Source organism: Frieseomelitta varia, unplaced genomic scaffold (genome assembly GCF_011392965.1).
Source record: "Frieseomelitta varia isolate USP_RPSP 00005682 unplaced genomic scaffold, Fvar_1.2 scaffold_562, whole genome shotgun sequence".
In the NCBI taxonomy this organism is placed as follows: Eukaryota; Metazoa; Arthropoda; class Insecta; order Hymenoptera; family Apidae; genus Frieseomelitta; species Frieseomelitta varia.
The window spans coordinates 687,892-705,986 of record NW_025110326.1 but is presented as its reverse complement, the minus strand read 5'-3'; the positions used below and the strand labels follow the sequence as shown (position 1 = coordinate 705,986).

At 32.4% G+C, this 18,095-nt stretch overlaps 1 protein-coding gene across 3 annotated transcripts; it reads right to left on the bottom strand.

The window, feature by feature from the left end:
• Positions 1-716: 716 nt before the first annotated feature.
• On the bottom strand, positions 717-17,152 carry LOC122533931 (2-acylglycerol O-acyltransferase 2-A-like). Of its 3 annotated transcripts, none has more exons than XM_043664104.1 (6): positions 4,196-4,295; positions 3,550-3,804; positions 2,580-2,854; positions 2,007-2,193; positions 1,209-1,408; positions 717-887 (listed from the first exon to the last, which is right to left on the bottom strand). In XM_043664104.1, exons 2-6 carry the CDS (start codon positions 3,774-3,776, stop codon positions 730-732), a joined length of 1,047 nt encoding a protein of 348 aa, XP_043520039.1. In that variant the 5' UTR covers positions 3,777-3,804; positions 4,196-4,295; the 3' UTR covers positions 717-729. The 3 variants fall into 3 exon arrangements, with proteins under 3 accessions (XP_043520039.1, XP_043520041.1, XP_043520038.1); XM_043664103.1 differs by lacking the exons at positions 717-887; positions 1,209-1,408; positions 2,007-2,193; ... (1 more) ...; positions 3,550-3,804; positions 4,196-4,295 and adding exons at positions 4,984-6,112; positions 6,356-6,555; positions 7,545-7,731; ... (1 more) ...; positions 9,972-10,288; positions 16,426-17,152; XM_043664106.1 differs by lacking the exon at positions 4,196-4,295 and having other exon boundaries at positions 2,655-2,854.
• Positions 17,153-18,095: the final 943 nt, after the last annotated feature.

Genomic DNA, 18,095 nt, shown 5'->3' with positions numbered 1-18,095 from the left:
TTCACTCTGTATAGTATTCACACGTATTCGTACGTTTACATGGACGTTCGTATATTAAAGATAAATCATCTTGTATGATCAAGTATACACGTATACGAATTATGCATGTTGCGGCGCAGAAACAAAAGCGGGTTTTAATGCAATTTCCGAAATATTTCAATCTCCGATCTGTAGCTAAATACTAAATATGTTGTACGTCTTAGGATATATCATGGATTTTTCCAAAATCCAACGTACTATATTTATTTTATTGCTATTGATTTATTACGATTGATGGAAAAGGAAATCTACCAATTTACTATTTCTTCCTTTATTATTTGGCTATCCAAGCGTTCTAACCTGAGTATCATGATTGAATCTTCTCTGGATAGAATTTAACTACTCTAAACACTTCATCAGATTTCTAGTTTCACAGGATGAATTTTTATAGATCAGGAGGCAAGTAGATAGGTGACATACAAAGTGCGAGAGCATTGCAACATTTGCTGTATTGTTAGATTAATTACGTGAGGAAGAATCTTCCTCTACACTTACATGAAAATAGACATAGAGAAAGAAGGAACTAAATTTTTGCAAGTTATTTTAATGTGTAGAAAATTTAATTAACAGACTGACTACAATATCCCTTAAAAGTGGCACATTGACTACCAGAACTCTACTAATCACAAAATTCATTCGGAAAATAGACATTTATAGTCAAGCAATTTTCATGTTTCGTTCCACTGAACATTAAACGAATTCTAAGTGCACCGTATCAGCATTTTCGATGTATTTGTGCTTTTCCTTCTCGAAAAAGTCCACCAAATGATCGACAAATTTCCCGTGATACTCGTTAACCTGCTCTTCGGTTGGTTCTTCAATTTTTGGTAAATCCATCGGACTACCGACTGCAAGAAAAGAAAATTACGAAAATTATAAGAGCTTGCGATTTTTCTATAGAGAAACGTTCAAATCTATGCAATACTACAAGCTTTCTACCATAAAGTTATTGTTAGTAAGTTTCGAATTTTTCTTCTCACTAAAGTTTATTGTAAATCACTGTCAACAAAATCTTGTAATAAAAGAGGAAATGTCAAAATTTTAATAACCTAAAATTTCACAACCTTCAATTATGACAAGCATAAATACTATTTTTTCATATTATTGGTCAACTGTATTATTTGTGCTTCATTATTGATACATGGTTTTTCTGGCTTTGAAGTACCTACCAACGACAGTGATTGGTGTTCGCCGTGGAATGATACCGTAATAGTTCTGGAGCAATCCCCGGCCTATGAAAAAAATCGGTGGGAGACCCAGTATTTTACGAATAAAGTTCATCACTTTCTTCATAAATGAGCCTTCTGGAAACGTTATCTGGTCGTATGCGTTCGTTTCTCCGAATGAACAGACAGGAACTATGGAAACGCTAAAAGAAACAAGTCCTGCTATTATATAGAGACTTGGCAAGAATAGCATTAAACCATAATTATTATATTTTTACATAAAAACATTATATTAAGGAAAAGTGCATGTTGAATAGGGATTTGTCTTATCTTATAATACTCCACTCTGACCTTTACAATATGTACCTTTACAATTTTTCTCGGGAAAGTGAAATCATAAATGTATAAAATAAGTCAAAGTGTATGAATGTATAAGTATCCATAGTGTAGTCAGAAATAACCACAATTTTTGATGATGATGATTTTAGAGTCGATGTTTTTATTCAATCTAGTGTGTATATGATCCCTTGACATAGTGTGTCATTTGTATTTAGCAGTTAGAACATGTAACGCAATGTTAACTAGATCAATGAAACAAAGAATTGATTCGTTCAATTTTAACTTGATGAACGCAGTTATTTACTTGTTTCTTATAAATTAGTATATCGATGAAATAAAGACGAAAGTCTCTCTAACACATCTAATTATATTTAAAGCAGATTAGTTCAATGAACCGTTTCTATTGTTCCATGTTGTCACGAGCTTGTAACCCGAATCAATAGAAACAATAACAATTCTAACCCATTTTTCAGCGAGAGTCTTACGAAGCCTTTCCTCCTTTTTATCAGGATACGATATGTGCCCGGTTTGGATTCGAGTATTTCTGCTGCTCCACCGGGCATCAAAACTGTTGCTCTTCCTGTGTATGGAGCCTCAGGTTTCGTCGACAGTAGTAGGTTCACGCTTTCTTGACTGCTACTAGCAGTAGCTGCAATTTGATCGTAATAAAATGTAATTCTAAGACTATGAAGTAGGATATACGCGAAACTAGAGAAGCCGAATATGAAAGGGAGATCTTTGAGTTACCATTACTTGAATGACGAATGAAGAAATATTGTGGAGATAAAGGAACAATGTTGTTGATATCGTCGTTTTCTTCTCTGGATATAGTTTTTTAATTACAATCATTTTAATTTTTAATTACAATCATATAATGACATGATTATTCGTAATTGGCGAATGAAAACAAATCCAAACACGACTACGTGCCGAATTTACATGTAAATGAAGCAAATAAAAATTAGTAATAAAAGTGTTCATACGAACAATTTTTTTTATGAGGTGATTGAAATAAAATGTTCGAATTATACCCACAAGTGACGCGAATATAATCTCGCAAAAGCGGTGTCTTGAAGTTTTGATCCAGGACGACTACGTTAACATCGAGACCTGGGAACAATTCTCTGAAACCGGCGGCATCTATACCAAAGGCACCATAAACTCCCAAACATATTAAGCCATGTGGGAAATTGCAAAATAAATACGACTTGTTCGGATCCAAATCGGTGGTTTTCACTAGCTTTACAGGAAAGTAGTTGCGAAAATACCGATTAAATGCACACGTTCTTATCCATTGTTTCAATTGTTTCCTGCAAAGGTGAAAATACAACTGGTTTAACGGAATCTAACGCAGTGCCGAAGATTACGTGGTTTGCATAATTTATACTGTTAGATCACTTATTCGGTTAATGTATATATCGTCAAATATTGTTTTGTAAAATTTAAATTTGAATTTCGTGTGAAATATTCTACATTATGTGTGGAAATTTTCTCGTCGTCTCGTAAACTTTACACATGAACTGCGCATTTACTTTAAACATTTTTTGCACTCTTATGAGTTTTAAATCTATTTCTAGGGCGCAATATGTATAAACTATTAACGAATTAGACAACGTTGAATGTAATTAATCACGATTTTCCTGTAATAATATAGGGTAATATTGCCGGTAAAATAATTACAAAAATTTAACGTTTCTTCCGACACCTTAACACACTGTAAATCTCCTAGCAACCATTCGAAGAACATTAACATTACTATACGCTAATAACCAAGATGATATTTAACGAGACTTGATGTATGTTTTTGCTTTTCGTTTAACCGAAAGTACAACGGCGTATAAAATTGTGAAAAACCATATGGACGTTTTTGAATGTGATTTTTTATTTATGTTTCTGACGAAAGAAACATGAATATTGCACTACCGAACTCTTCAATTGTATGTATTAGAATAATAGTGAATAAAAAAAATTATATCATCTGATATTACAAGTGTGCTGTTATTACCTTCTACCGCCGACAGGGTATAAATGATTATCGTAGTACATCCAGATGAAGTAGAGCAACACGCAGTAGCGAGAAGTTTCAGAATAAAAGAAAAGATATATTGCGAGAGGATATCCCATCATTATTAAAAGTAATGTGCCCCATATAATCGTCGTGGTTGCAAGCATTTCCAAATTTCGCTGTAACATAACTTTCAGCGGCGTGAATTTTATCCCAAAAGTCTCCATCGTTTCCCTCCGTCTCGTCCTTTGTTTCCTAAAAATGATTTTTGGTTAATAGTTGATGATCTGCAGCAATTAACATTTAGATTGAAAATTTTCATACAAACTCCTATGTTGTTTGAGAGTGATTGATATGACACTTAATTATATACATATATTTTACTGTAAGAATATCGGTGAAAGTGCAGGAAATGTATGACTCTTAATGAACTTTTCTTAAACTTCCATCGCCAACTAATAAATAGTTGCAACAACGTTCGACAATGTGCTTTAATACTTAATTTTACTATTCACTGTTTCCACGAAGTAAAGATTTTGTTACTCTCTTCTTTTTCTTTTCTTTTTTTTTTTTTTTTTTTGTGAAATTTAGTAAGATAGCCGAAGAAGTAGAGATAACTGAGAAATATAGATGCACACTTTCTTACTTGTTGAACCGTAAATTCTGTCTGCAGAGTCCTCAATTTCCAGTATCAATGTAGTTTGATTTCGTTTCTGATCCAGGCGGTGGTCGCACTATAGCGGCAAACAATGTAGGGGAACAAATGCTAGAAAATGGATATGGATGAAGTTTATATAAGAATTCTTGCGTCCTTGCGAAATGTTAATATTGTTTTTATGTGGAGGAAAAACATATAATTTATATAACTTTATTAATTGAGATTTCCTTTTCAGGTTGTCATATTTAGTTAATCTTCTGTTTTTATTAATTCAGAATGCAAGTGAAGAAATGAAAATTTGTTTTCCAACAAGTACACTGTGGATTTCAAAATGTTCATGTTCATACTCCTTTCGTATTTGAATATACAAAATAAATTATAATATTCTAATAATAAGTCATTTAATTAGAAATAATTTAATTGATGTAATAATAAGTCATAAAATATTGAGACAGATTTTTTCCACTTTCACCAATTTAATACTTCTTTTATTACTTTTCCATATCGGAAAACTTGCAATTTCACTGTCAATCTACGTAACTTACGTAGTAAGTTCCAATCTTCCTTGAAAAGAGCAATTCTCAACTTATTCTACACTTTTTATCAGGTTAGTCTCACCGGAGATTATCCTCCACTACTTGAAAGAAGGAATAAAATTTATTTATTAGTTATTTTAGAAATCACGAGTTAGGTGTCATAAAAAAGTACTAAATAAAGATGTTGCTATTTTTTTCAAGTAGGAGACTAGCGTGCACATAGTATTAAATCCATGGTTTTTAAAATCAGTGTTTTATTCAATGTTTTTGGCGGGGCCATCATTGTTTGACAATTTTTCATTTGACCTCAGCCTTTACAAGAGTCAAACAACGCTCGAGACGTGGATTAATTGACGCGATCTACGAAATCACTATTCTTAACAGCGATTCTGTCTCGCAGATGTACTTATATATATAGTATGTACATACATAGGTGCATCAATGGAGTATGTCCAGCTTGAATACATGCTTGAAACGTTATTGCTTTTCTATCTATTAATTGTCCAGTTCTAGAAACGTTGAAACCTATGCAACTATTGTAGAGGTTTTACATATAACATACGTTACACGTGTATGTTTATATATATATTCATTACATTATTGTCTACGTACATATGTCGAGTAAAAGTTAAATTCACGCAATTGCTTACACACATTTATATATCAACAATAAAGAATTCTTGATCTAATCAAACAATAGTAAAGGCATAGTCTGTAGTACTTAACGATCATAATATCAAAAATTGTCGAGTTAATAAGTTAGCAGATTAAAAAAATTTTGGAAACTTTCCAAAGTATTAAATCCACCAAATCAAGTATTAAACAAGAAGATTGTTCATATTGTGAAGAAACAGAGAATGAAGATATATTTAAACTGGACATACTAAACAAATATATATATATATATATATATATATATATATATATACAAATCATTAAAGCTCTTGGAATTTATTGCTTCGTCTGTCCTTAAATCCTTATACACGATGAACTCTATTGGTTCTTTTCTATGGAAACGTCTTAAAATATACTTAATTGACGAGCTTGCTAAAATATGTCGCCTAAAAGGCGGCATATTTCCTACATTCGCGGCACTCTCACACCACAAAAGTCATTTGGAACATCGACGATTTACAATTGAGCAATTTCTTGGTCCATTGAACAACCACTGTGAGGATCCATTAACAAATTATTGGCAACCGTGTTGATCACTATACGAACTCCAGGTGAACTGAATCCGCGTTTTCGACGTACTTGTGCTTTTCCTTCTCAAAAAAGTCTACCACGTGCTCGATAAATTTCCCATGATATTCGTCAATCTGTTCTACGGTTGGTTCTTCTATCTTGGGTAATTCCATTGGACTACCGACTGTGGAAAAGAAAAGAAAATCGCAAGAATTATAAAAGCTTGCAACTGTCACAGGGAAAGGTAGGAACTGTTCAAAATAGAAATGTTCCTCTGCTATAAAATTATCGTTGGATAGTTTGATATTTTTCATTCAACCGAATTTGATAAATTGGGTATGATAAAATTGTTGAGGTTGTGAAAATTTTAACAATGTCATTTCAATTGTTACAAGTATACTATACTATTTTGTGGGTTAATACTTGCCAACGACAGTGATTGGTGTTCGCCGTGGAATGATACCGAAAGTATACTGGAAGAATCCCCGGCCTATCGGTATAACCGGCGCTATACCGATTTTCTTTCGAATATAGTTCTGCAGTTTGTTCATAAACGAGCCCTCCGGAAAGGACACTTGGTCAAACAGGTTTGTTTCTCCGAACGAACAGACAGGAACTAAGGGAGCGCTAAAACAAATAAAAAACGAGTTCTATTATTACAATGGGGCATTGCAACACTGACATTAACACTCGATCATCAAATTATAAGTAGCTTACGAATTTCCACGTATCTTTACATTGAAATATTCTAATTAATTGAATAATTGAATATTAAATATAAATACTAAAAGTAGAAATTTTTCTTATTCCACAAATACATTTTAACGAATACTCCGCTTTGGATGTTCTGCGTATGTTTGCAATTTCCCATAAATACATAAAAATTCGTAAAATGTCAATTGCGCGAGGATCGAGAGGGAACAACAGTCTGGAAGAAATATTGAGTGAAAAAGGCGGGAAAGAAGCGGTAAAATGGCTTAGGCGAATAGAAAGCAGAAAGAAAGATAAAAAGAGACAGGGAGAAGAGAAAGAAGAGATAAGACAGGTCTAAAAAGAAGAGAGCAAGAAAATAAACATGAAATAAAATGAAAGAATTAGGTTAAGATATTTAAGTAGACAAAAGAATAACGAAGTTAAGATAAATATAAGTATAGGATAAAGCAAAATAGGATACAAAAATATTATGAAAATATTGCAAAATTTAGGATAAATGCAATGCGAAATGTGCAATGTAAAAATCAAAGTCAATTTCAAGGCCAAAGAGGCTGAAATTAAATATATACATACATAAAAATCCGTAGTGTAGTAAAAAATGATCAGGAGAATCGAAATCACGATGTTAATTTTAAATCAGATTGTTTTATCCAATCCTATGTACTTCGCCTGATACGCTGATGTTTGTCGCGTGAAATATATAATACAATGTCAAGTATCCCAATTAAACGACAAATTGATTCGGTTCATGATGACTCAATTAACGCGGATGTCTTTTTTTTTTTTTTGGTTTTTATTTATCATTAGAAATTATATCAGTAAAGTAAAAGTGAAAGATCAGTTGATTCAAAGTGCCGTTGTTATTTCATGTTCATTCAACAGTAACGATAGTGAATTCTAACCCATTTTTCAGCGCGAGCTTTACGAAGCCTTTCCTCCTTTTTATTAAGATACGATAAGTGCCTGGCTTGCATTCCATTGCTTCCGCTGCTCCACCGACGATCAGAACTGTTGCTCTTCCGGTGTATGGAGCCGCAGGTTCCATCGATAGTTGTTGGTTCAGACTTTCTGATGTACTACTGACGACACCTGCGTTTCAATTGAGAATCACAATTAAACGTCTGACTTTTTGGTTGTTTGAAATAGCAAGCACGCTAAAATTGAGAAAGCAGGGAATTAGATGAAGATCTTTAAGAGTGACGATAGAAGAAATTTTGGGAAGGGAAAAGTAATAAATGATTTACAAATTTATCATTATGTTGCGATCAGCGCATTAGGTTCTACGTTTAGTAAAATATTCGAGAGATATTTGTTTTCCTGAGGGAACTATGTATTTTAATTACAAAATGTTTTTCAATTATTTGGCTGACTATTTCTAGACAAATTCAAACACGTTTAGATCGCGAGTCAATGTTTAATAAAATAAAATATTTTCCAATAAAATAGTTTCATCGTAGTTCTTTTCATTGCTCTTCAAACAGTTATATTTCCTTTTTCTACACGGTCACAGATATTCAAGTCAGACTTAATTATTTGAGCATGTAGAATCGCGTAGATGTACATTCCGATTTTCCAGCTTTTTGTAGGACGAATACTACAGAAGTTTAATATATTAACAGCTTATGTAATTCACTTGATCAGCTCGAAAGGTTTTTCTGAACTTCGATCTAGACGCTGATTGTCCTCGCGTTCTGTCAATAGTGATATTTAAAGATTTATACAATTAATAGAATTATGCCGCCGCAGCATTTAGTTTGAGGAAATATAATTCCATCATTCGCCTTTTTCCATAAAAAGGCATAGATCTACGTAATATTGTAATTAATATAAATGTATATAAATGTAATTTAAATATATTCGCGCTTATATCATTCACGATCCAAGTAATTACAGCATATTCAATGAAGTGTATTCATGAAGCAAATAATGATTGGCGAATAGTGCTTATTAGCATAAATGATTTGCTTCGGAGTAATCGGATAAAAATTTTCCGTGATACGTACAATTGATGCGACAGTACTCTCGGAAAAACGGTGCCCTGAAGTGTTGGTCCAATATAACGACTTTGATCTCGATCCCCGGAAACAATTCTTTGCAACCGGCGGCGTCTGTCCCGAAAGCACCATAAACCCCCGATGATAAAATCCCATGCGGGAAATTGCAGAACAAATACAACTTGTTCGGGTCCAAGTCGACGGTTTTTATTAATTTTATTGGGAAGTAGCTGCAGAAGTATCGCTGCCAGGCACAATTTCTCATCCAGTTCAACAGTTTTCGCCTGGATCGCACAAATGGTTAAACCATGGTTCTGAGTTCTGAGCGTTTGTTTAGTTTGGTTCGAGTGATTTACATGAATCGTGTATGCCGAGTGGTATTGGCAGAGAATAATTTTGCAAAGAGAATTTCGTACAACAATCCAGCTGAGCTCATTTTAATGCGTGAAGCTTATGCTTTGGACAGTGTTGAGTTCTGTTTTTCCAAAGATTACTTTTCGTTTTCTTTTCTTTTTTTCTTTTTTATGTCGAACACTGGATGAGGAAATAATGATACTTTCTTTTCTCGAAAATTATAAGAAGACGTTATTAAATAAAAGAAGACGTTATTAAATAAAAACGCTGAAATCTTTTTCCGTAAGCAAGACTGTATGTTCACTGATTGATGTTGAAAATTAAAATCTCCCCTTTACAACACGACTCCGAGAATATTTCTCTAATTAAGTTTACATTGTTGCCGTACAATCATACAAGTCTTGAACAACAAAAAAAGAAAAAGAAAAAAGAAAATTCAAGAAATCGTATATATTTCGTTATGTAACTCTGACGTTTAATATTGAATAAAATGGTTGGTGACGGCTCCTGAATCGTATAGCTCCTGAACGATTGGTACGTCAACGACGTAAGCGTTCAATTAAAGAAACATTTGTTTCAGATGAAAATGCAACGGTGCACAGAATTGTAGAAAGCAATAAGAATTTTAAAGAATTGTCAAAGCTGTAACATTTTGATTAAAAATGTCCAGACTGTGCTATTTTAGTAATATTTTAATTACTACTATAAAATTAAAACGCTTTTGTATCAGTAACGTCAATAATAAAATAATATCCAACATCGATATTTACATTCAGAATTTAACAAGAATCGAATATCTGTCTCACAGTCAAACTTTCGCGTACTCTGCGTTAAGTGTAAATTACATATTTGTGTATCAAGCTCGTTTATGTGTTGACTTAACGTGCAGGAATTTTATCGACTCGTTTCTATCGGACGAGATAAAAAAGTCTCGATATAAATCAGTGATTTTGCGAAATTGTGTCGCAAACAGAAACTCACCGTTTACACCCCACATCGGTCTTGTTCCAATCGTAATACATCCAGACGAAGTAAAGTAATATAAAGTAACGCATGGTCTCCGTGAAGAAAAGAAAATACGCGGTGAGAATGTATCCGCAGAAGTTTCCAAAGGCGAAGAATACGATACATACTGCGGCTGAAAGCGTTTCCAGTCTTCGCTTTAACGGAACGTTCAAAGGTGCAAATTTGACTCCGAAAATCTCCATTATCTTTTTCTTCTTCTTCCCTTTCTTCTAGATATTCCCTTTAGCTACGACGATATTGATACAGTGGTTCCTCTTTTGGGCTAATTAATACTGAAACACGTCGTACATAAAATGAAAATTAAGAAAATGACGAATGATATTTGTAAGTGTGTTTTTCTTTCCAATTATGATATATTAAACGAAAACTTTAAAATAATATATAATAAATGTAATATAACATATAATAAAGGAAAAATTACAGAAATAAGTCTGATGCAGTAACCTGATCTGTGAAAATGTATAAAATGTGTAAATTATATTCGTGATTAAGTATGCATTAATACTGAATATCAATAGGTACTTTTTTAAGTAACAATTTACATATTTTACGTTTAAAACCCATTACTGCAGTAGAAAATGTGATTGGAAGAAATCAGTTCTTGTTTCCTTCTAATATTATTTTCTTGACTTTCGACTAATAACTTTATTTAAGCAGTCATCTATGTATTTTTACTGCTTTTCTCCGCGCCATCGTCGTTTTCAAATTATGCACCAATTAAGAAAACTGAAGATGTTGAAAAGTAAATAATGATTAATGATTTCAAAAAATAATTTTAATCATAGAACAATTATAAACAATCCTATATTCGAATAATAAATTAATGTTTGTGAATAAATAATTATTACGAATGATCTGACTAAAGCCTGACAAATAATTTTATATCTTTTAATTACTAACGTTGCAATAAGATTTTTAATTTGAAATAATAGCGGTTAGAGTTCAAAGAAATCTGTATGTTTCTAAATTGAAATGCTTATTTACTGATAAAGGCTTTGAATATCTGTGTGTTTAGTGAACTTGATTAATCGTTTTCTTGTTCTTATCATAATTTTGACGAAAAAAACAAAAAAAGATTCCTTCACAGTTATTGCGAGTTTCTACTATATAATAACATATTACATTTTCTTTATTTACAAAAGTTTCAAAACATCAATAATAATCACTTGACTATTAACAACAATGATCTTCAGACGACTGATCAAGTTCCCTTCGAAGCTTTCTGTTAATTCTCTATTCTAAAATTACATACGAACATCTATGTGCATAAATATTTTTGTGAAAAACTGTTATTTCTATGAAAAGAAATTTCTAAAGGTGAATTAATCTCGCTGTACCCCTGAATCTTTTGTTTTCGCTCGAATGACGAAGAATTCCTAATGTTCTAAGAAAATCTTTATTAATTGAAACAGTAATCTTCTGTACAACTTTTCTAAATGATTTTACGCCAAATTTGATGATCCATCAAAGCGACTCGTATTGACATAATATCAACAATAATTCTCCGACATCGTCCTCCGATAACGTCTCAAAGCAAAATTTTCTAATCGGATTTCTAATCCAAACAACTTTCTCTACACTGTCATTACTGTACGATTTCGTGCTAAAGTTCATAATCCACCGAAGTGATCTACAATGATTCTTTGAAACTTTGAAGTTTCGAAAATGAAATTTTCAAACCGTTGAATAACAATTTTCAAATAATAGTTGTTCCTCCACACTCTAAGCCAATGATGGCGAACCTATGACCCGCGGGTCAGACACTGACTCACGCGTTGATTTTTATAAACTTATCATCATATATATAAAAGAATTTTAATTATTTTTCGAATCCCTCTTTTCAAAAAATGTTAAGAAAATTACAAGTGTCCGGTTAGAGGTTAAAAGTGAGAAATAAATGCATAATTATGTTTTATGGAGGATTTACGACTTGGTTATGTATACATATAGGTATTTTAAATCTTAAATGTTACATGAGTTACTTGTGCCTGAAACATTTTATATAGCGCTTACGATTAAACAGATGTAATAAACACTGAAAAACACACTAGATCCCACTCTCAGAAGTTGCTAGTTTTTTTATATAATAAAAGAGAGAGACAATAAAAAATATTAAGACAATAAAAAATATTAAGAAATAAAGTATATATATCTAATGTATAGTGCAGAGGTGACTGGGCATGACGTCACTCCTTTTATGTCAATTTTTGTCGACGTCGACGTTTATTTTCTGCTCTTCACTTGCAAAGTGAAAGTTGCAAAACAAAAAGGGAACGTAAACTTTTTAGAGGATTATAAAAGTGAGAACAAAAGAAAAAGTAGTTTTTAACCATCCTCCCCACCCTTTTTCCAAGTGACGCCACTGACTTAGTGACCCACGAGCTAGTACTAAAAAAAAAATAATAAACAAAATTTTGATCTACTTCGCAAAAAGATTCGCCGTCACTGCTCGAAGCTGTCACTACTGTACGATTTTGCGCCAAATTCGGCTCACCGCGCGACTTCAACCCAACACACTCCAAGAATAGAAAAGATTAGAACTCGACGGAATCGACACAACGTGCATGACGATTACGCAATTCTTTCGACAAAGAAACGTGCCTGCAGGTCATTGATCCTCAGCATTTCCTGTGGCAACGCTTTGTCTCTTCAACAACAAATTTTACATCCGAAATCATTTCGTTGCCATTCCAAAGAGCAAAGTCCGCGTTCAACGCGAAGAATGTGCACCAGTCATCAAGTCGATTGCATTTCGCTCGTGTGAATAAAGCGTAAGTAAATTTATAGATTATAAATAAAGGAATGCATTTCACTCGTCGATCGCTATGTGTAATGAATTCAGGTGAACTTGAACTTCAAAGTATCTACAACGCACAAGTAATGATTGAAGAGAAACGTGAAGACGCTGCCTGGCCGTCGATTAATTTAGTAGTGTTGTTAAGTGATTTTCAATTCTTAAGAGTGACTTGTGAGAGACTTTGCAAGGTACAAAGTCATTTTGAATATTTAATAATCCCGATATTTCTTGTTTTTGCCGTTTTTTCATTTCGTTTCTTCGAACATCTCCTTCAGAATAGATGTTTTTGCCATGACAGAAAAAAAAAGAAGACAGAAAAGAAAAGGAAAGAATTTGATTTACGTAGATGTTAATCAATTCCGCGAAAAAGCTGTTTAAATATGAATAAAAATTATTACATAGCTTGTAAAGGATCTATTTTATTAGTAATTAATAGTATAATGTTGGTACGTATAATACAAATAAAAATGTCGTTTTGCAGCATATAATATAAATAAGGATTTTGCGATTATTAATATAAATATCGCATTTTGCGATTATTATTAGATAACAATCTACAAATCGAGTGACAGTAATTATAATCTACGATCTACGCGTTATAATAAATATAATACACTCAATTTGACTTACATAATGATAGCAACATGAATGTATGAAAATATAAGGATGATGAACATAATCGGTTTCGAGACAATTTGTTTTATAAAAACAATATATATGTACGTATCTTCGGAAATATGAAATCGCATGAAAATCCGCGGTCTGGCTACAAATGACTGTTTAAATATTTCTAAAATTTCTAGAGAATCTATACTTGTACTAAATTTGCTAATTATCTTTTAGAGGCAACAAAATAATGAAAAATATTTACAAAAGTGAATCAGTCGTTTTCGTTACCTTGAAATCACAACGCGAATGAGAAATAATATATAAAATGCGCCATAATACGTTTCTTTTGTGAGAACATTTTCTTTTGTGCAATAGCATCGCATACATATGCATATAAAATCATATTAAATATTTCTCAACACGATTTACATATATGAATGCGAATATGAAATTACACGTACAATGCAGTGACCTATAAAAAGTGTTTCACGCCATTGTATTCTAAAGTTCATATCGTTTAGCATGTTTCGATGTGGTTACGAAAATTTGATAAAATAAAAACAAAATGAAATATCTGATAGAAAGAATAAGTTACAATAGAAAACGAAAAAAATGAAATATATATCACAGCCATTAATTATCTATCTCGTCAAAGATAAATAATTTATCTAGTTGAGATTAAGGAATGAATCCAAGATAAATGAATTCAAGACTATTTCTGATAAAGTTCCTTCCTTGTTATTAAATAGTCTGTCAATATTCTTCATTATCATCACGATTGTAAATATTTCATTTCTAACTAAATATTTCAAACTAATATTTTTGTATTATTCTGCTGTTTAGAAATTTCTATAATTTTTAATGGTTTCTGCAAATTCTAAGTTAATAAAAGTAATAATAGAATTATAAATACTAGAATTCCTAAAATTGATTTAATATTTAAATAAATTTTGTATAAATTTTATAAAATTTTATAAAAGAAATTTTATAAAAATTTAATTATATAATTAAATTTTTATCTCTGTGAAATTTTTTTAAACATAATTGGTTTCAATTTCAATGAATTTATACAATTGTCACTGCTTCCTGAGGTTTCTTTACAATAATCTAGATCATTAATTCAGATAACCAATTACAATTCCTACTTGAGACAATAATACTTCGAATACCTTGTCTAAAATTAAATCGGGCACAACGCGTGATCTTTTACGATACGATATTTTCATAAGGGCACCTGTTAGAAATTAAAATGCAACTCGACTTATGCACACAGCTATTCAAATCAAGAATTAGTAATGAAAGAATGTTCTTTCATTACCATCTTATTGATTATTCACAAGTTCTTAAAAGGAATTGTTAACGATAACGAAAGTTTAGATTCGTATCGTCTGACTAAAATTGAGAAGTACACCGAATTCAACAAAGAACATTTCAAAACATTGAGAAAAAAAGATGAATTAATATACCAAGTCAGTTACCTGAGATTAGAAGTTGAAACATTTTCGAAACGATTAATTGTATAAAAAAAAAAAAAACGAGTGAAATTTCACGAAATTCTCGTACAGTGAATTCCTTGGTGCTCATTCATTCTTCGTACCTATCCACACGTCAATGAGGAAGTAATCAGAGTCATTAACAAACGACCACATGAAATCTCGAACAAATGATCTAGTCACGATCTAGTCTCATGCAAGCTCACATTGAATCTTTCTGCTCTTTATGAAAAAAATGCAAAATTGAAATGAAAGAGCCATTATTGTTTGTTTTAAATTTTTCACTAATGAGAACACCATCATCATTTGTCAATAAATACATATTACACACTATGCGTACTCTCGCTCAAAATTTCGGAGTATTTTATTTCTCTGACAAACAAGAATGTTGTAATCACGTCACTCATTTTTAAATATATATTAAAAAAATGATACTGCGAATAAAATATTTATTAGATCTGTAGATTGATTTCAGTATATTTCTTGAATTTTCTAACATGCTTCAAATTGTTTCGGAGCTGCAAAAATTCAATTCTTCACTGTTTGTCATTTATTTCACGTTTAATTCAAACAATTCAGGAAAATGAAGGGAAAAGACGAAAGTGAATTTTTAATAGTAGTATCACGTTTCAAATTTTCTTCGAATAACTAACTTTCTGGCATTATCGGCACTCACCAACGTAAGAACGATATATACAAACATTAGAATTCATCGATTAAAGTCAATAGTTACCATAACTCATAAACTAAATAATTCATACGCGGATGATAGTATACAAATTTTACGAATTATTCTTATAGAATGTAAATAAGAAACGTGACATTTATAAAAATAAAAATACGTGTAACATTTCTAAAATTTCACAATAAATCTCCACATGTTGGTAACATAAATTTGAATTCTAAGAATTATACAGATGACTCTATTAAAGTTGAAGGTGACTCATTAAATGTGTTAAACATTATTATTATTATTTCTCTGCTGAAGTTAAACGCGATTCGCAGTTTTCTTTTTTCAAATCAAGAATGCTTCTCCAAGTTCTCGTGCAATTAAAAAGACAAATATTAAATTTTCAAAAAAGTTTCAATATTTGGAAATACAGATTTCTCCACTACGATTTTCTCAAATCAAATATCTTCCTCCAAAATCCTCGTAGAAATGGAATGAAAAATTTCAATTTTCAAGAAAGTTTCAATATTTCGAAATACAGATTTTTCTATTAAAACTGAACGTCAATCGCAATTTCTTCAAAATCGTTCTTTGAATTCTCGTACAATTAGAACGAAAAATCTCAAAAGGGTTTCAATATTTGGAAATACAGACTTTCTTATTAAAACCAAATTCGTCATTTAAAATTTTCTCAAGGGGAAAATCATACTCGTGCTATCAGAATGAAAAGTCTCGAGTTTCAACGTTTAAACCTTCTGGCAATTGTCGCCGATCAAAAACACAACAAACTAACGTGCTCGACCATTCAAGAAGAAGATAGATCTTTCAAACTTTACTCACCGATCTCTTCAAACGAAATGTCCACGAGAAAAATACCCACGAGGTCCGCACTACGTTTCACTGAATAACAGATATAGTCGTTTGCGTAAACATGCTAGTAGCGTCTCGTGTTGCAGTCACGTTTCACTAGTAGAACAGCCTTTAGCGATATCCGGCTTTTTGTGCAACGTTATCGCGGTTGGAATTTGTCCGCAAACTGAAACTTTTACCAGACGACGAGCCGAGCAGCAGCAGGACGAACGGAAAACGAAAAAGGTAAACGCTCGCGACGAAATGCTCGGCTCGGCATCACGCTGTTCACTGGTCGAATCGCAGAGCGTCGAAAGCACGCAGGCCACGCACGCATACTCGCCTGCGTAGCCGAATCAATGACGAGAAAAAGCGAGGATTCTTTCACCGTTAGGAACGCGCCGCGGATTAAAGTTGAGGTGCAGCGTGTATGCAGTTCCGTGCAGTTGGCTTCCTTTCTCTCTCGATCGATAATCCGTGGATCTAGCTGAAGGGAACGACTGGCCGGTGAAAGATTGCAGTGAGTGAATGGTCGAACGTTTCCAAACAAATTATGGTGGAGTTAGAAGAGCAGTTTTAGTAGTTGCCAAGAGGGGATTATTATTAATAGTAGTTCTCAATTAGTGGATGATTTAAAGTGCGTGGAGTGTACACTACCGTGCGTGAATAATTGGACACTTTTTGTGCAACTCTGTTGAAAGATTGATATCTTCATTATCCCATCGACAATTAGCCAGCATTCTTCTTCTTCTTCTTCTATTTTTCTTTAATGTTGCATCGACAGCGAGGTCATTAGCGACGACGGTGCCATTAGATATGTGTGTAGTAGTTTATGTTTTTGAGATATTTTAATACTTTTTGTATGTCAGCCAGCATTCTTCTACTGTTAATTTTCTATATTTTCAAGCTTCACATTCATTTCGAATGAATAACTACGTAAAGTCTGTAAAACTTTCTCAACGTAGCTAGAAACGTATGTTTCAACAACGGACGTGCTCGAGGTCGCTTGGCCTCGGAGTTATCAGCCATTTGATTACTATAATATTACCTGTTCTTTTTATTAATATTTATCAACTGTATATGTTAAGGTTCAGTTGAATTGTATTCTGTATTGCAATAATTTAGAAATATCTAAACATTTATGAAAATTAGAGTGGTAATGTATTGTGACTTGTAGAAAATTTGAAGATAAGCGAAGAAAAGTTCTCCTAGTTTCACGTTCAATATTTGTATACACGTTCGTGGTCGATTGACGAGTCTAAAGATAAAGGAAAGTGCTCCGATTGCGCAAACGCGAAGATATAGGTATAATAGATGTTGCGACATCTAATATACGTGAAATATGCTTTTACTCGTGTGTTAATTCTATGCTATCGAGGTATCGAACTATTTCAGTTTCAATTCTGTATTTTAGTCTGTAAAAATTTGCACGAGTCTACAAATTATTAGAGATACAGAGAGAAGTTTTTTTTCATAACAAATAAATATTTCTACATGACTAAACTTTTACGAGGTTGTGAAAAAATTTTGCATTACAAGGCATAATAGTATCAGCTTTTGGATCAGTGAGAGATTATCAATTTTTTCATGGAATTATAAAAAAAGAAGATAAGCAAAGGGAGATAAACACGTAGAAATACATAGTATAAAGATTACGAACT